Here is a 20,006-nt window from a genome sequence, read left to right as displayed (position 1 = left end):
CCATATCATAACATCCCCAAATAAAAAGACATTTCAATGTTGATTAACTCTCTGCGCAAGTTAATTATTATTTAGATAATTCAAATAGTAGCTAAGCTGGTAGTTTCTCCTAAATTAAAGGCTAGAGCAAGAAGCAGGCAAGGCATGTTGGTGTACAAACAAAATGAAACACAATGTTCCTTTGTCTGCAAACATCTCAATGAGGCAAACACATCTAAAGCTGTTACTCTAAAAGTTCTGACTTTAGTGGGCTTTTTTTTTTGTTTTCGCAATTAGCAGCAGTGTCATAATTTACCAAGCAGCCCAAATTTCACTGGGATAAAATGCATGAATACTAGACTTGACCATGTGTTGTTACCTGAGTTTGATTATACAGCATTAGCTACTAAGTCTTCATTTATTGCCTGGAAATAGTACAGACATTTTATTTTCCCATTCTGGTTAGACATTTAGCAATCCCAATAACATTCCTCATATTAAGACTATTTTCTTCTGAGCTAAGACATATCAGATCTTCTGGCATTGTGGTGTCATACAGAAGATTAACATAGAGACACATAAGGCTTCATGGCAAACCAAGGCTTTCCTGCTTACTGTGAACAAAATATTTACCTAAGGGATCTTCTATATATAAAATAAGCTTAATTTAAAATGCTGAGTTATTAAAGATTATCCTTAATACCTTTCTGTTTCTGCTTGTTTATTCTGTTAATAAGTGCCTCTCCTTTTACAGGTCCCTCACTAAGATAAAGGGAACATAAGTCAGTGATAACACACCAACTTTACAACACATAATAAATGCTTGTTTACTTGTACAAAATAAGACAACTGAAAAACTATACAGAGTTCTAGTTTTTTAGACTTACAGTGATATTCATAGCACTTGTCAGAGACCACAAATTTTTTAACTTGTATTTTATATATTTAACTTATATTTCATGTTTTAGTAATTGTGTTTGGTACATTCATTAACATTTTTATCTATGTCATTTATTATGGTTATTACCTATCAGAGATAACTAAAAAGGCTTCATTTAAAATTTTCTAGAAAATAAAGGTCAGATGTTTACTTTAAATTGGTCTATAATGCCACAGCTTCAACAGAGAATGTTTCATGTTATTAACTGATGTAACTGCAGAATGGATTGCTGCCTCTCCTACTGTTTCATTATTCATATTCCTTTTTCTCCACTATCTCCTTGCGTTTTACCCTTCATTCATTCTCTGTGCTCTTTGTGTTCTTGTGTGTTTAACTGTTAGGCTTGTTCTTTTTGCCAGTCAATTTATAGTACACTGATAACCATAAGGTCATCTGGTGTGAACCAACCACGTATCTTTTGACTCTGTGTTTTAACCTTATCTTACATCCTCATTTTCGGCATCCACCCTATGTAAAGTCCACGTTTTTAATTTTTATTTTACCTTAATGTTTATTTATTAATTTTTGTAGTACAGGGGATTAAACTCAAGGCTTTGAGCTTGCTAGGCAAATACTCTGAGTCACACCTTCAATCCTCCACATTTCTTTTGTTGCAAATTTTTTAAAACTTTTTAACCAAGATTCTATTCAAATACTATTTCTGTATAATTTCCTTTAAAGTATTTAAGAAACCAATTAAAATGACATTTTATATATTTTTACACTAAAAATTCAATTTCTGAAAAATCATCGTCACTGCCTTTTGAAACAAGTGATGCTAGAATGGTTTTCTATTATATATGCAAAGGAAATAGCCAATGTTCACCCCAAAAGGTCTGGTAATCCCACCGTTGATTACCCACTTCCAAAAGAAGAGCTTCCTAACTCTTATAATAAAATATAGGGATTTTAAAAAGTGACATTTAATCATCAAAAAACTGAAATTAAAAAAATGCAGTCAATAAGGCTACTGAAAATTTTCAAACTGCAATGCTAAGTACTAAGAAATTAATTTCTTCCTTGGGATGCAGAAGCATGAGGATCATAAGTTCGAAGCCAGACTGGGCAAAGTTAAAAACTAAACATAAAAGAATTAAGGGTGTGGCTCAAGTGGTAGAGAGCTTGCCTAGCAAACTCGAGACTCTAAGTTCAATCCCCAGTACCACAAAAATAATAATAATTTTCTTCACTTAGGGAAAAATTTATACCATTTCCAAAAAATTAAAAACCTGCCTCAAGTCTACACAATACAGAGGACGTGGTATAGCAGTTGTCCTCTTTCTAAACTTATTTCCCCATCTGCAAAGTGAAAGGGTGGCCACTTGGGAACTTTCAGTATTCTTCTTTAAACAGCAAAACCATTTTTTAAAGGAAAAAAAAAAAAAACCCTGTGAAACTTCAACACATAAAACAAAACATGAAAAGAAGACTGTTTCAGTGAAAAGGGAAGTGTGCGTCCTTTGTTCCCCGACTTCCTGCCAATGTGGCCCAAAGCCACTTGCAAAGAACCTCAGCTTGGTGGGAGACGACCTAAGTAACTACTGAAGTGTGATTTTTTTACCTTCTAGTTCTGATATTGAGGGTTTTTCCTTGGAAAGACAAGATTTCTTTTCAAAAAGAAATCTCAAAGCAAATTATCTTCTTGCCCAAAATGAAAGCAAAAACAAAAATGATGCACAACAAAAGGTTTAGATAGTAAAAAAGGAAGTGCTATGTATAACTCTTCATAGCGCTGGAGTAGAGAAAATCCCACAAAGAAACCTACTGGATGCATGGGGACAGGCATTCACTGAGGTGACCCATATGACCCACTCTCCACATTCTCTGTGTCACCATCAATTTTTCTCAGGCTCAATAACTATACCACATTTACTTGATTTCTGCCTTGTCTTAAATCAAAAGCAGGTAATTTAGGGGGCAAAACTATTATTTCCTCTGATCCTTCGGTCCTGTTTTGTCCTTTGTCTGAGGTACTTTTAAAGAAGGAACGGTTGTTTTTTAAAGTAACAACAAAAAAAATCTTTGGAATAACAGTACAGTTATTTCAGATTTTTCTTAAACTACAGTCAAGGGCTGGGGGCTTGACTCAAGCGGTACAGTGCTTACTAGGTAGGTCCTGAGTTCAAATCCAGGCACCACAAAAATAAATAAATTAAGTCAATAAATAAATGTCAATATGAAATCTGAACCTGCTCTTTCTATAACAGATAAAAGAAATTAAGTTTCTGCCCCAAACCCAAAACTAAGGTGGCAATAACCAAATAATGAAATGGCATTAACCTCTGATAAACACTTAATGACAAAGAATTCAGGAGCTAACTTATTCACTATAGGGGTAAGTTTTCATTTGTGATTATGAGAGGTGGTTCCTCTTCCAATTATTGCTGTTTACTAAAATTAAAGCACTTCTAAAAACATCAGGAAACACACATTTAAAACATTGTGCTGAGAAAACCAATTGCAGAAATTGGCCCAGTTCTTCAGAGAATCTTGATTCAGGCTTTTCTTTATTTTTTTGGCAGTACTGGGGGTTGAACTCAGGGCCTCTTGCTTACTGGTGCTCTACCACCGGAGCTATGGTGCCAGCCCTTGATGGAGAGTTTTTTTCCAACAACTAATAATAAATTCAAATTCAGGTAAAATATAAATTAGAAAAAATTTTTAAACATGTATAAAATTTTAACTTTGCAAATTTTAAAGATAAAGGTTTTTATTAACTCACTTTTTAAAATTAGATTTATTTAAAAAGACTAGATCAAGTATTCCTTTGCACCTCCCATTAATGATGAATTAGCTAATCACCATTCTTTTAATGATTAGCTAATTCAGACACTCTACCATTGAAAAATATTTCCATAGAACCATTTACCTGGCCAGAGTTGGAGTAAATAATGAAGAACTTCAATATGTTTTTTAAAATCCAAAGCACTTGCAAGTTCTTCGGAGTCAGTAAAGACTCTGTTGTTATGGGTGGAAGTCTCTTGCCTTTGACTTAATAACACTGGTCCAAAGCACACAGCCAAATTCTGGCAGGTCATTTTATTCACTTCATGATAAGAAGCCACCAATTTCAAATGGTCCAACAACATCTTTAGGGTTGCCTAAATGAAATGAAATTCCACTTAACATATTTATACAGGGGTAGATACAAGGGCACAATTTGTGATAGCATATACAGATAGGCATTCTGTCACTTTAGAGGGTTGTTTCAAAGGTTTGCTTATAAGTTGGACATTTGGAACCTATTTTCTTATAGAAACATTCAGAGGGCCTGCATTACATTCTAACATAGTTTAATCCACTTGATGGCTATAATACAATTTCTTTGTAAAATGCTTATGAATACATTTCAAATTTCAATGCATCATCAACTCTCCCTGCTCTAAAATGGTAACAGTAAGACTGTGACAGAGAGCTCATTTTCAGTGGTTGTAAGTAAGGGACTGCCAAACTAAGGAAGCCTTACCATTCACAACATGGCAGATCTATAATGATTTATTATGAAAGATATATTTAAAGCTTAGTGTGCTTCTTAACTAATAAAAATTTTAAGCAGACAAAACATGGAAAAGGTTAGAAGTAAAAGAAAAAATTACCTAATTTTTTTTTTTGGTTTTTGGCTTTCTTGGGGGGAAGAGGGGCTTTTTTGAGGCAGGGTCTCACTATGCAGCCCAGGCTAGCCTCAAACTTGAGATCCTCCTGCCTCCCACTCCCAAGTGCTGGGGTAGGCATGTGGCACCACACCAGCTTTTGAAAAAAGAAAGTCCTTTCTAATCCTTGTAGACACTAGTTAGAGGAGTTGGCTAAAGAAATGGAATAGTTATTTAGGCTTAAGTACTTACAGAAAGGAATAATGTTTTTTGAAGTAGTGGCATATGATCAATCATGTAAAAATGAGTTGTAATTTCTTCTTTATGAATTGTGTTGGAGAAATGAGTGCCAATTAAAAACAATAATTTAACTGGGTGTGGTGGCATACACCTATAATCCCAGTTCGGGAGAGAAGGATGAGGAAGGAGAATTGAGAATTCAAGGCAAGCCTGGGTTGCATAGCAAGACCCTTAAAAGAAAAAGAGAAAAAAAGATTAAAAAAAAAAACCTGACACTCATTTTAAAAAGGAAGTAGCATTTATCATTTTGCTTAGTGTGGGGAAGGAACAGTCTCACCTCTTTATTCATCTCCTCCGCTTCACCCCACTCTGTGCTTCTGTATTCCTTTGCTGTTCCCCTCCCTCACCCTAAGGAGGAGTCTAACTGGAGAGAGCACAGACACTTAGGGATCACCATTAGCTAGCGAATGGCTCAAAGTTTCTCACCCACTCATCCTTGCACATTTTGCCCCCACATGATAAGAAATGCAGCAAAGTCAGCATCCTCTGGACAAACCCAGTCAGATCTTTCTGTAATTCTCCCCACAATTTTAATGAACAGCAGCTAATGTTAGGCTGAGGCTGTTTCTGCAGACCAGCTACCCTCTGTCTCTCCTGCAGGCATACCTGAGCACACGGGTGCAAACTTCAACTTTGTGAGAGGACAAATGGGAAGAGGAAGAAGGAAACAAATGAGGTAGGGGTTGCTTAAGTCTTTGTTTTTTTGGTGATACTGAAGGTTGAACTCTGGAACTCACGCTTGTTAGGCAGGCACTCCACCATTGGAGCCACTCGGCCAGCCATGCTTAAGTCTTAAGGCTAAGTAAGCCATACACTCCAAATTAGTTGTCATATTTTAAAAATATTACAAAGACTAACACCAAAATGTTAATTATAGCTACCTTTAGATAATGATGACTACAATTTTTCATTCTTTTTTCAATTTCTCAATTTTTTATAATAAACATTTTAATAATATAGTAATTATACACTTTAAAAAAACTGGTAGACCAACTTCTAGATTTATGCCATTTACGAAGTGATAAAGGCAGAGCTTAAGCCCATGAGTGCCACAAATGGCAAAGACCTAAAAAACTTTTTGTAGCTCTGGAGCTAAGGATATAACTCATTAGCTGGCTTTCAGGAAAAATGTACACCAATTACACTTACCTTCTCAACACTGGGCAGACAATTCAGCAGGTCAACAGTGTACTGAGAGTCACTTGGGTCATTCTCACATCCGTTTGATGACATTTTCAAAGGGCATTTTACCATTGCATCTAATACAGACTCATAAAGCTGCTTTGTTATCAGAGGGGAAGGAAGTTCTCTTAAAAAATCCTTAAGAACACCTATACAAAACAAATCAGGGACAGGTGGTCATGAATCTTCAGAGTGAAAAAAAGATCTATGGTGTTTGTTTTTTTTTTTTTTTTTTTTTTGTGGTGGTGGTAACTGGAGTTGGAACTCAGGGCTTTGTACTTGCTAGGCAGGTGCTCTACCACTTGAGCCATGTCTCCAGCCCATATGGTGAATTTTTTTAATGAGTATTATTATAGTCAACTTTCAATATTCTGAAAACAATAAAATAAATAACATAAAAAGTATTAACACAAGGAGGCACAGAAAGAAATACAGCAGATTGAGGCCAGTCTGGGCAAAAAGTCAAGACCATTCTGGGTGTGGTCGTACACATCTGTAATCCCAGCTACTCAAGAGGCAAAGGAAGAAGGATTTGGGTTTGAGGTAGGCCCAGGCAAATATGACAGACCCCATCTCCAAAAAAAAAAACCAAAACCTAAAAGCAAAAGGACCAAGGGTGTGGCTCAAGTGGAAGAACACTTTCGAGGCACTGAGTTCAAGCCCCCAGTACCACAAAGAAAAAAGAAAATATTACAAAACACTTTTGCATTCTTTTAATTTGCGTTACTAATTGACTTTGTTTCCAAAGTATGCTAAAAATGCACACACATAGTTTTCAATTACATACACACTAGCTCTGCTAGTTCTAAGTAAGCAGGCTTCATACACATGTTCTGATTCTGTCTCCTCGAAAGTTCCTTTAAATGAATGTAAAACAGAAGTTGAGAAAGCAAGCCAAAGGAAAGGAAAAAAAACAAGAAAGCAAGGCATATTAATTAATGTTGATTGTAAATTATTCCAATTACACAAATTTTGTATTTCTGGACTTTTAATTCTGAAACCCTTACAAAGAAATAAGGTACATGAATGTATTTAATCTCTAATACAGGAGATGTGTCTTAAACAGATACACTAGATGATTGGATAAACTCTAATGTTCCGCTATCATATGAAAGAAAACAATCATTCCTAAACAAAGAAATGAAACCAAAAGCCAAGAACAGAAAACATCACACTTGTCACTACAGAAGTGAGGGAAATCAATTCTGAACATACCACAAGTGGGTAGTTTTGTTTTGGGTTTTTTTTGGTAGGACTGGGTTTGAACTCAGGGCTTTGCACTTGCAAAGCAGGCACTCCACCAAAAGTGAGTCACACCTCCAGTCCATTTTGCTATGGTAATTTTGGAGATGGGGAATTTTGAACTATTTGCCTGGGTTGGCCTCAACCAGCAATCCTCCTTATCTTAGCCTCCCAAGAAGCTAGGAGTGAGCCACTAGTGCCCCCAGCTTTATAAGTGGTTTTGAACTAAGTCATATTACCTATAGTAAGAGAGACAATAAAGTATAGTTAGTGGTTGTTACATATAAGCAAAGTAGGTAAGACACTATACATAAAGACTGAAATGAGATCCAAAGGGAAATGAGAACACATTTTTTACCTCAAAAACCTAAACATATACAATACTGACTCAGAACCTGTTCTCAGTTTAGATGAGAACTAACCTAAAAGCTTAGTTTGAATGTACATAGGATCATATAAAATTTTTCTCATCTAATAATTCTGAAAAATATAACAGTAACAGTTCATTTGTTTCTTATACACCTAATGTGTTTATGCAAATACAAGTATTTCTCTCCCTTTATTACATAAAAGATGCTTTTTCATTCAATACTATATCCTTGAGATATTCTCAGTAAATAGACAGTTTCCTCAATCATTTTTATGTATCCCAACAGATGGACGTCACATAGTTTTATGTTAGTTCCTAATCTTTTATTATTCCAAAACATGCTACAATGAACAACCTTGCACATCACCACCTTGTATGAAGGCAGGTATGTCTATAGCATAAGTTCCCAAAATAGGACTGCTCAATCAACAGTAATTCTGTTTGTAATTCTGAGTGAAAGAGGAAATAAGAATGTTTCTTTGCTAGGTTTCAGGTTTGAGCCTCCAGGTGGACACCAGTGATATTACTTGAAATAGGGAACAAAGGAGGAATACTGTGTTTATCAGGTAGAAAAGAGAATTTAATTCTGAACACACTATGGGACATTTGTGGTTGTGGATATAAAAATCTGAGGCTCAGGAAACAGATGACCAGAGACACAGACCTGAGAATGATCAAAGATGATAACCACTGAAATTATCAGGGAGACATGGTGGGTGGGGGTGGGGGTAAGAGAAGACCTAGAAAATAAGCCCAAAGAACATCAACTCTTCAGGGAAAAGTATCTTCCAAAGGGGACTGAGGAAGAATGGCAAAAAGAAGCATGTGTGGTTAGAAGAGGTGGGAGAAGAATGACAAATACATTGCCAGGAAGTCAAGAAAAAAATGTTTCAAGAAAGGACCTATGGTATCAAATGATACAATTGACTTACATAAGAATGGTCTTATATACTGTGAGGAGCATTAGTTCTCAATCATACTAAATTTTTATCTCCAGGGGCCAAGACTCATGTCCTTGTATTTTTTTTTTTAAGTAAATCCCTCTTAAAATTCTATGGCAGCAGATTTTTGTAACTAGGTACAAGAAACAATGATCTAGAGACACTTTGAGAAAAGGACCAAAAATTGTCCACCAGAAAAGTAAGTTAGCAACCCTGGCAAGTAGTTCCACAGTTAATAAAGGACACTGGAATCAGGCTGTTGGTTAGGAAATTAATGGGAATTAAAGAAACAGAGAAAGAAATACAACTGTTTAAAAAGTCTTGTTCAGGCCAGGCATGGTGATCCATACCTGTAATCCCAGCTACTCAGGAGGCAAAGGCAGAAGGTTCCAGAGTTTGAACACAGCCTAAATAAAAACAAAAGTGCTGGAGGTGCAGCTCAAGTGGTAGAGCACCTGCCTAGCATGTGTGAGGCCCAGGATTCAATCCCTAGCACCACAAAAAAGAAGTCTAGCTCTGACAGAAATAAATTACGATACCAGAGAGGGGAGGACAAAGGGAGAAACAACTGAACATACAAATGCTAAAGAGAAATAACTGAATATTTAAATGGCAATATCAAAAAAGATAGCGAAAAGGTTTCCAAGGCCCAGGAGAAAGGGAGCAAAGACCCCCAAGAGGAAAGAGACTCATATGAGAACACAGGAAGGAATTAAATTAAATTAGCCTTAGATGTGAGGAAGGTCATTTCCATTCTATCACAGAAAGGAAAGTGGAAAGAATGTATGCTAAGGATGGCACACTGTAGCCTGGGTCGCAGAGGTGGAGGAAGTTCCCACCTGATGGCTTCTGTTTCCTCTGTGAAGTCAAGAGGTAAGATCAGCTAATTAAGAAGGGTGAAATGAAGCTTGAAGAGAGCAGGAAGAAATGAAATAGATACTCTGGAGAAGAAGAGAGGAAAGAATGGGAGAGAAGAAAAGAGACAGACACAAGAAGAAAACAGAATTAGTAGCAGGCACCACTAAGAGCCTAATTAATTTTAAAGAGTATCATTTATATGAGTACTTGTGTGATTTTTTTTCCTCACAGCAAACGGCAACTCAGATACACGTTAGATAAGCAGACCAGTGCTTCTACGCAAAATGGAGCCTAGATTTACCTTCCTGCTTGCAATGACTGAACACCAGACAAAATATCTAAAGAAAAACAAAACAAAACAAAACTATTCATATTATATTGGACATCAGGCAAAGAAAGCCAGTGAGCCCTGAGAGATAGGAACTAAATGAGGTGAGCCCATAACTTTCCCAACTTACTGCCTAAAGAGACTTTGCAGATTGCAGTGAAGAAACAGAAACCTAGGTGACAGTCTGGCTAAGCTGAGAGGGAGCTAGAAATCCAAGGAAGCCAAAGTGCCCACAGTTTGAAGGGCAGAGTGCTAGAGGGTCAAGGCTGCCCAGAAAGACCTCTGGAAATCTGCAGAGATCCTCAGGAGTCTTCAGTGATCAGCACATGCAGATGAAGCAACTGCCCACAGAAAGAACCATCCAGAAGGATTAGAAAGAACAATTCCTGGAACCTATACAGGCAGGCAACAGCTCCTGTTCTAAGCAACCAAAGTGGAAACCTCATGGGATTTGGCCACAATATGTTTTTGGGTTGAACTATGTCCCCCTCTAAAAGACATATTGATGTCTGAACCCCCAACACATCAGAACTTGGCCTTACTTGGAACAGTTTTTATGGAGATAATCAAGCTCATGAGATCATTTAAGTAGGTCCTTATCCAATACAATGGCCCCTTACAAAAAGGAAGACAGACACTCAGAGCAAGAGAATATGAAAAAACACAGGCAGAATTCCTTGTGAAGATGGAGGATTGGAGTCACGCATCCACAAGTCAAAGAATGCCAAAGACTCCCAGCAACCACCACAACATAAGAAGAAACAAGGAAGGCTCCCCTACAGGTCTAAGAGGGAGCAGGCACTGCTGATTCTTTGATTTTTTAGCCTCCAGAACTGTGAGAAAATAACTATCTGTTGCTTTACCCATCTACACTGTGATACTTTGTTACAGGAAACTAATAGAAGTACACAGAAGAGTTTTACCTCAGTAGAGAATCAAATAGACCAAAAAAAAAAAGACATTTAAAAAGGTACTTTCACTCTGCCCAGGAAGGCTTAAAAGCAATACTAAAAATTCTTTATAAGTAATTAACTATACTCCAGAACACAGCTCAAGAGTATTTATAAGGTGGGGGGGGGGGGTTATGGTGCTACATGCCTGAAATTCCAGCCACTCAGGAGTCAGAAACAGAAGGATCACAGTTCAAGGTCAGCCAAAGTTAGCAAGACCCTATCTTACAAACAAGCCAGATGTGATTGTGCACACCTGTGTTGCCCAGCTACATGGGAGATGGAGACGGGTGGATCACGGTTCGAGGCCAACCTAGGCAAAAGTTAGCAAGATTCTATCTGAAAAGCAAACTAAAATGCAAAAGGACTGGGGGCATGGCACATTCCAACAAAGAAATTAAGAAAAATCCATACAGTAACATCAAAAAGAAATACTTATAGAAAAACAAAGCAAGTGTAAAAGTATATTCTGAAAATTAAAAATCATTTTTATAAAGATTAAAGGAGATCTAATAAAATGGAACTGCATCCCATGTTTATGAAGCAAAGACTTAATACTATGAAGATGTCATACTCTCCAAATTGATTATAAATTCAATGCAAGTTCTATCAAATCTCCAGCTAGCTTTTTCACAGAAACTTATAAGCTGATCCTAAAATTCATATGTAAATGCAAGAGATCATAACACACTAAAAATTCTGAAAAGGAAGAACATGGGAGGACTCCCAATTTCAAAACTTACTACAAGACTTCAGTAATCAAAACACTGTGATACTGGCATCAGGAAGGACCAAAAGACTAGTACTGACAGCCCAGAAATAAACCCTGAATGATGTGTAGCATCGACTGATTCATGAAGACATGCAATGACAATTTAATGAGGAAAGCACAGTCTTTTAGCAAATGGTGTTGGAACAAGCAGATACCCCCTGGCAAAAGACTAATAAAGTTGGAACCCCTTCTTTACACAATACCCAAAAGTTAACTCCAAATAGGTAACAGATCTAAATGGAAAATAACAAATATATAAATAATAGTAGCTAATACTATAGAACTTTCAAAAGAAATCTGTGCAAATCTTCATGATCTTGGGTTAAGCAAGGCCTTAGCTACAATGCCAAATTGCAAGTGAGAAAAAAATACACTGGAAGCATCCAAATCAACAACTTTTGTGCTTCAAAGGACACCATCAAGAGAGTAAAAAGAGCACTCACTTCAGCAGCACATATGCTAAAATTGAAACAACAGAGATCCGCATGGCCCCTGTGCAAGGACGCCATGCAGATCTGTGAAGCATTCCATATTGAGACAGAGAGGGTGGGGGCAGGGGAAAGACAATCTACTGAATGGCACATCACACAGCAGATGGGGGAACTGACAATATTATCTAAAGAACTCTCACAATCCAATAATAGAAAGGTAAATATAGATATTTCTCTGAAGAAGACAAATGGCCATGCATATGACATGTCAGCATTTAGAGAGAAATCCAATTAAATGTGCAAAAACTATACATTGCAGATTACAATGTATTGCTGAGAGAAATGAAACATGATGACATGGATGAAGAATATAACATGCTTTAAGATCACATGATTTGATAGTGCTAAGAGGTCAACTCTCTAACTGATGTATAAATTCAACCGACCAACAGGCTTCACCTCCTCACCCCGGGGTGCTAGGGATTCGATCCAAAGCCTGCACACCGTAGGTAAACACTGTATTACTTAGTCACGTACCCAGCCCTCAATAAGCTTTTTTACAATTGACAAATTGATTACTCTAAATTTTCATAGAATGCAAAGGACCTAGAATAGTTGAAAACACTTTGAAAAAGAAAAATTATGAAGTTGAAGACTTAGAAGTGCCTGTGTTAGTTAGTGTTTCATTGCTGTAATATAATGCTTGAGGTAAATAATTTAAAAGGAAACATTTGTGGCTTATGGTTTCATAGGGTTCAATTCATGATCAACTAGCTCCATTGCTTTTAGGCCTGTGGCAAGGCAGAAATATCAAGGCAGAAGAGCATGTTCAAAGAAATTTGGTTACTTCATGGCAGGTGGGAAGTTGACAGAATAAGGGAGGGACCCAAGGGACCTACTTACTTCAACTAGGCACCACCTCCTAGTGTCTATCACCTCCCAATAATGCCATCAAATTATGAATTAATCAACTATTAATTCAATGATTAGGTGAGAATCCTCAGGATCCAATCACTTCCCAAGAGCCCCACCTCTGAACATTGCACTGGGGACCAACCCTTCAACACATGAATTTTTGGAGGACATTTCATATCCAAACCATAAATGTACCTGATTCCAAGTCTCATTACAAAACTGTAATAATCAAGATAGTGTGATTTAGGCATCAAATCAATATTTGCTCAAAGAAATGAATGCATATGCCCATATAACAATTTGTACATGAATGTCCACAGCATGTGCCCCAAACTGGCAACAATGCAAATGTCTATCAAGAGATGAATGGATTAAGCCAATGGCCATGTATCTATACTGTGGAATAATATTTGACAATAAAAAGGAAATAGATCCTAGATACTCCCAGCAACATGAATGAAGCTCAAAATAATTTTGCTATATGGTGGAAATATCATGTACTCATGTATGAAAATGGAAAAATGAGACCTGTTGAACTATTCTAAGAAGCGGGGGGAGGGGAGATAAAGAATGATGGAGAAGGTGAACTTAACTAAGATATATTGTAAGTATTTTTATGGACGTCATAATGTACTCCCTGTATAACAATAATATGATAATAAAAAAACAAAATAATTTTGCTTATAAAAGAAGTCAAATCCCCTCCTGCCTCTGCAGGGGGGTGGGTGGGGGGAATAAAGGAGTTCCTATGTATGATTCTATTACGTAAATCCTAAAAAACATGAAATTAACCTATAGTGACAGATCAGTGGCTGCCTCAGGGCAGGATAATGAGGACAGGTGCAGGCTGGAGAGATTACAAAGGAGCTCCATGAATCTTTTGGAAGCAATGCCTACATTCATTACATTCATTGTCATATGGTTCAATGGTGCACACATTTGTGAAAAAAGCCAATTGTACGCTTTAAATACATTTTGTTATATGGCAACTATGCCGCAATAAAGCTGTTAAATAAGACTAACAACTGGCATTAGAGTGGAGGTTTTGTCAGATGGGTGGAAGGAAAAGATAATGGGAAGGACATTGAGGACATTTGTACGAAAGTGGCTAAAATGATGAATCATGAAAATTAGTAAGACAAGAGTGGGAAATTATGAGAGAAGGGGACTGATAATAAAATGCAAAACAGGAGCAGGAAGAATGACTGAATAAGAAAACTTGGACAAGAAACTGTGGTTCTCTAATAAAAAGAATTCAAAGTTTCAGAGGCAAATGAATTCTGGATGACCTATTCCTAAAATGACTTTAGGAACAGATCACTGAAGCAGAGCTGGTATAAAGGTTACTTGGGGTCAGGCATAGTGGCCTACACCCATAATCCCAGCTGAGGCAGGAGGATTCCAAGTATGAGGCCAGCCTGAGCTACATAGTAAGACCCAAAAATTAAGCAACACAGAAAAAAATAAACAAATAAATAACATATATAAATACAGATCAGTTGAGATGACAACTAAGAATCTAGGGTTCTGAACTAGTCATTTGTCTGTTAAAGTCACCTAGAAGCCAGACACTAGTGGCTCACACCTATAATCCAACTACTCAGGAGGACGACAGTTTGAAGCCAGCCCGGGCAAATAGTTCGTGAGACTCTACATCAAAAAATACTCAACTGGGCTTGGAAGTGTGGATCAAGCAGTAAAGTGCCTGCTTTGCAAACATGAAGCCCTGAGTTCAAACCCCAGCCCCACCAAAAAAAAAAGAAAAAAAGTCACCTAGAATGATGCCAAGTCTTGGGTTGAAAACACAACTCTAAGAAAGACATCAAAGTTTTAACTGGATGAATGAGATTTCATACCTTGTAGTTGCTAAAAACAAAAACAGCAAAAAAACCCTAGATTATCTAGAGCATCCCGTTCTGTGTTCCAGACAAACCAGCTACTAAAAAATACATTAAGCTGTGAACAAACTATATCACTGACTTCATTAAATTTTTATTTTTTAGTCTTACTATTAATTGTATTTCAAAGTTCACTCAGAAATGTGAGTTCATGTAAAACAAACACTTGAGGCAACATTATTACTGGCCAATTCCCCAAATCAACAACACCCTTTATTTTGAGTCACAATGACCTTAAGTGTAATTTTCGTAATTCCAGTGATATTTTTCAAACAATCTTAAATCATTTCACTGGTTATTTTTATCAAGAAAGAAAACAGCTCTAACTTCTCTTGAAGATTAGCTTTATTGAAATGGAATAGTACAAACAATGGAATCAAGGAATATCTAAAAGATAAATCTAGAATTCTAAATTTTAGAAAAGAATGCTATAAAACGAACATTCATTGAACTATTGTTCAATGTGCTGCATATATTCAAAACTAAGGATCCCTTTTTCTAGCAAATAATCTACTCAAACTGCACCACTTCATTTTTTTGTTGGTTTGTTATTTGGGTTTTTTGTTGTTTTGTTTTTGTTGGTTTGGGATTTAAACTCAGGCACTTGCTAGACAGGCATTCTACTTCTGGAGCCATACTTCTAGTCCCATTTCATCTTTTTAAATCATACATGTTTAACTTAGTTTTTATTTCTAAGACAAGGCTTCACTGAGACAAAAATTAAATTTGGTTTATAAAGCATACTTTCCTAAAAACTAGTATTTATAAAATTTTTCTTTAATGAATTCATAAAATGAGCTCTTTGCTAATCTTGTAAATTATATATTACTAAGAATATTCTGTATGTTTTTAGAAATTATCTTGTTTTCTATAGAAATAAGCCCCATCATTAATTTGCAAAAAATAAAAATAACCATTATTTCTGATTTGCTGAAATTTAAGAAAGAAAAAGTACCTTGGCTTGTTTTCTCTTACTCATAAAATCCTTGAGATCAAAGTTTTAATTCAGTATTTATAGTGGTAACCTCAACTATTCACAAAGCTTGAAGGGTTTCAACCAACAAAAATTTCTTTAATATGTGCAAGGCAAACCTCCCTCAAATTCTCACCCAAACAATTACTTGTGTATAAAATAAAAGGGCAAATTAGAAGAGAGAAATACCATTATACAAAGGAAAAATGGCAACTGACAGAAGAGAGAAGAGAGAAAACTATCAAAATACACAGAAGACACGAAGTAACATACTGAAGCATCTGTAGATGAAAGGATATGATGTCTGGGATTTGCTTCCAAATAATATAGGTTTGGAGAGGATCAGTGGAGGATATAAGTGAGACACATAGGATCATGTGCTGGTAATTATGAAAAACAGGTAATGAATAAAGGGAGTTTATCATAATATTGGTCTCTTGTATACCCTTAGAAACTTTAATAATTAAAAAAAAGTAAAACAACAAAAACAAACAGAATTATAAGCCAAAAAAAATACAAACTGATGACTATCAATAAGGTTATGAGCAATCTTCAACTATCCAAAGGCCTTTTTCTGTCTCACCTTGTATGACCTCTCCATAAATTCCACTGTATCACGTTTCCTTAATCTTTGCTTTCTCTGGTTTCGCAAACTTTCTGACTCCTTTCCTCTCAATCTCTTTAGATGTTTTTCTCTCTTTGCCTGCCTCCAAAGTTCTTGTCTTTTCAAACTTTATGAACAATTGCAAAGATTTAATTACATCTATACATCAATGACCCTCCAATTGCCATTTTTCACCCTCATCTCTTGGGGATTCTAGAATTGTTATTTCCAATGCTATTCACCACTTGGTAAATAAGCCACCTCTCAAATTCTACTGCAACTCTACTTTATCCTTTCTCTATCAACAGATGAGTACTTTCAGCTTTGCTTAATACATCCATTTTGATCTCCTACTACTTAAATACAATGTATCCAAAACCCAGTTCATAGTCTTTCTCAACATTTCCCCCACACAAAGCAGTTGCTCTTCTTGAAGCTCTCTTATTTCTGCTAAGAGTATCCAATCAACCATATCTCACCACAAGCCTCCTTTGGCTCTATTACTAATTGCTGGGACTATTGCCAAGGCTTCCTGATTTTCCCTCCTCTGGTCTCTTCAGTTTCACTCCATCACATAGAGGTGCCAGATTAATATTTCTAAAAAACAATCTTTAATGCCTTCCCTCTCCTTCTCTGCCTACTAAATCATTTAAATTCTCTAACCAAATATTCTGTGCCCTCTTCATCACCTAAGCTCCAGTAATGGAACCTCTGTGACATTTTAATTATCCCTCTATGAATGTAAGGGTCTGCTAGCTATTACAGCTCACTTAATGGAGGTCTTACTGTCCCCCATTATTTGTTGGCTATTTAAGGGCAGGGCCCATACCTTAATCTCTACCTTAGAAAATAACACAGTAAATAGCACTTATGAAGGAAGGAAAGTAAGACTTTAGAATAAAAACAAACTTAGGTTATGAAATAGTACTTCAATTCTCTTTCCTGCAGACGTAGTCTTCCTAGAATGAGCACATGAAGTAAATCTATTTGTTACCTGTTATTACATTTATATCTGGGTACTGGTTTTCACACAGACCAACGGCTTTGCTATCCTTTTCAAAAGCTTCTCGGAGTTCCTTCTTGACTGCTGCTGAACCACATAATCGATACAGTCCTACTACCTAGAAATAAAATTATGGCCACGTTATGGTAAGTTCAACAAAGACAAAATATGAGTATAATATAAATCACATGCACTGGGTAATCAAATACGTTCTGAGGGCATTTAAATGTAATTTAAAATGCTGATGGCTGGCAGATTAAGATCTGAAGTGAGTACTTTTCATCAATCAGTCACCTGAGTAGCGAGCAGAATCCATAAGGAAAAACCACAAATAAACTAAGCTGTATTTTTTAAATGTAGGTGGCCTAAGGAAATAAAGCTAAAATATTAAGCAGGATCAAAGGAAATGCTTCCACAAAAGAAGAAATTAATTTCATTATAGCCCTTCTGGTGTAAGCACATAAAATTCTGTACTAAGGATATATCCCCTTGAGCTTGAGAGGGAAAGAAACCTCAAATGAATAAAAGAAAGTACTACTTGAATAGAAGACAACAAATCAACAAAACATTTTATCTTGAAAAGATGAAATTAATAAATATAGTTCTTTAAAGGATGAATAAAGAAATGAACGTCTAATATAAGTATTTCAAAGAAAGGCTATTTTAGGATATACTCCTAAACTCAGATGCTGAGTTTTTGAATCAAAGCTATGCAGTACATGCTTGATGCCTGTCTTAGACCCAGAGTCTGGACTGGATGGACCGTGACCTCTGGAGTAATTTTTCACGGTGAAAGCCCAAGATGAGGGGTAGCAGCATCCAAAACATTTGGAAGATGCAAAAGGCCACACCACAAGTTACTTCTGTATGACTATTAAAACTTGATTTTCACAGCGAAAGAAAACAAGAATAATTACTGACGACAGGTCGGCAAAATTTAAGCACTATGGGAAGTGGGTAGAGTGGCTCATGCCTGTTATCCTAACTCATGAGACAGAGATCACAAGTTTCAAAGTTTGAGGTCAGCACAGGCAAAATGTTCAAGAGACCCCATCTCAACCAATAAAAAGCTGGGCATGGTGACAGGCACCTGTTATCCCAACTACTCAGGAGACGTAAATAAGAGGACCACTACACAGGTCTGCCTGGCATAAAAGTGAGACTCTATTCAAAAACTGACAAAGTAGAAAGGGCTGGCAATGTGGTTCAAGTGGAAGCAAGTTGAAGAGCCAGAGTTCAAACACCAGTTCTGCCAAAAACAAAACCAAAAAAGGTTTGCAAAAAGTACAATTCCAAATTCATTATTGTAAAACGTGCACCTTAGCTTACAGGAAATCTTTACTAAAATAAACCTTTATCTCATTTTTTGCTATACTGGGGATGAACTCGGGGCCTCACTCTTGCTAGGCAGGCCCTCTTACCACTTGAGTCACTCTGCCAACCCTTTTTGCTTTGGCTGTTTTTGAGATAGGGCTTTTCTTTATGTCCAGGCAGGCCTGGACTGTGGTCCTCCAATCTGTGCTTCCCCACACAGCTGAGATGACAGGTGTGTACCACAGCGCCCAGACATTAGTTAAGATGGAGGTCTCACTTTTTGCTGGGGCTGGCTTTGAACTGAGATCCTCCCAGTCTCTTGCTAGGATTACAGGCTTAAGCCACTGTGTCCAGCATAAAATAAAAATCATTGCTAACAATGTTTTCATGGTATCCAAAAAAAGTGATTAACAGTTTTCATACACTTGCTTTATAAATACCTCAGAAAATAAATCATAAACATACAGTGCCACTTAGATACTTATTTGAACATTCAATTATAAAAGTTTATTAAATAATTAGCTTTAAAATCTGCCTAACCTCTAAATTCTCTACACAATGACTGAAAAAAAAAAAAAAAAGAAAATGGAGGAACAAATTGAGAATGATAAGAAAGAAAAGTAATTGACCAAAGAAGTTGAACTGAAGGCCTCAGGAGTGTTGTCTGTGTGTTGTCCACACAGACAACATAAACTAGAGACAGAATCGTTTCTCTGAGTTGGAAAAGGTTTTAAAAGTTTAGATGTGCTGTCTTATAGCTACTGCACACACATTACAGCTGTACGCAGTCAAGACCCAGAGACGAAGTGACCTGCCTGACATCACAATGCTAAGTGTAACAGAGGAGAAAGCAAACTCCACGCTTCTGTACCTTCATGTAAAATTCCACTAACCTGTGGTGTTTCTGTAGTTTCTACACTGAATTCAAAGTGAGATGTTCTAAATAAACAGCTCATGTCTTAGATTTTTTGATATTTACCCTCATTTAAAAAAATTAATCTTTTTATCAATGTTGTAAATTCTGATAGCACTAGAACACCTCAGGACACAATGATTTTTAGGCTAATATGTGTCAGAGAGCATAAATACATTTTGTACCTCAATTTCATCCCCAGTGATATGCTATTTATCAGTGTCATAGTCCACATGTATTAATGAAAATAAAGAATTATAAGGCCTATTAACTGCTTGACATTTACATATCTTGTTACAAATAATATCAGGTTTTTTGTTTTAATGGGTTGCCTTTGCTTTCTTATTTAAAAGGGAATGAGATGTGTTCTTATGACTAGGGCTTCTTCTCATCTAACACGGAATTCCAAAGTAAAGAGACAAAAACTTTTATGACTTCCAAAGAGTGGAACTGAGAGAGACTAGGGAGTAAGGGCAGGGAGTTGATTTTAGGAGTGAGGCAAA

The 20,006-nt window shown here is 36.5% G+C and overlaps 1 protein-coding gene and 1 non-coding gene across 4 annotated transcripts in view; one reads left to right on the top strand and one right to left on the bottom strand.

Annotated features, from left to right (window-relative positions):
* Syde2 (synapse defective Rho GTPase homolog 2) overlaps positions 1-20,006 on the bottom strand; it is a 43,055-nt gene that overhangs the window by 5,186 nt on the left and 17,863 nt on the right. For 2 of the 3 annotated variants that reach the window (XM_074079558.1, XM_020177341.2), the window contains exons 4-6: positions 17,268-17,394; positions 5,959-6,140; positions 3,789-4,020 (exon numbers count right to left, since the gene is read on the bottom strand). In XM_074079558.1, coding sequence (XP_073935659.1) covers positions 3,789-4,020; positions 5,959-6,140; positions 17,268-17,394 — 541 coding nt within the window. Of the gene's footprint in view, positions 1-358; positions 405-3,788; positions 4,021-5,958; positions 6,141-17,267; positions 17,395-20,006 lie in introns of all 3 variants that reach the window. The other variant, XM_074079559.1, reaches the window with a different exon arrangement.
* Positions 11,888-11,989, top strand: LOC141425254 (U6 spliceosomal RNA). The gene has a single exon (XR_012450333.1). It is a non-coding gene; the product is annotated as a U6 spliceosomal RNA (small nuclear RNA).

The sequence above is a fragment of the Castor canadensis genome, chromosome 7 (assembly GCF_047511655.1).
Source record: "Castor canadensis chromosome 7, mCasCan1.hap1v2, whole genome shotgun sequence".
Lineage (NCBI taxonomy): Eukaryota > Metazoa > Chordata > Mammalia > Rodentia > Castoridae > Castor > Castor canadensis.
The sequence above is the reverse complement of the archived record's forward strand: the minus strand, read 5'-3'. Positions and strand labels throughout refer to the sequence as shown.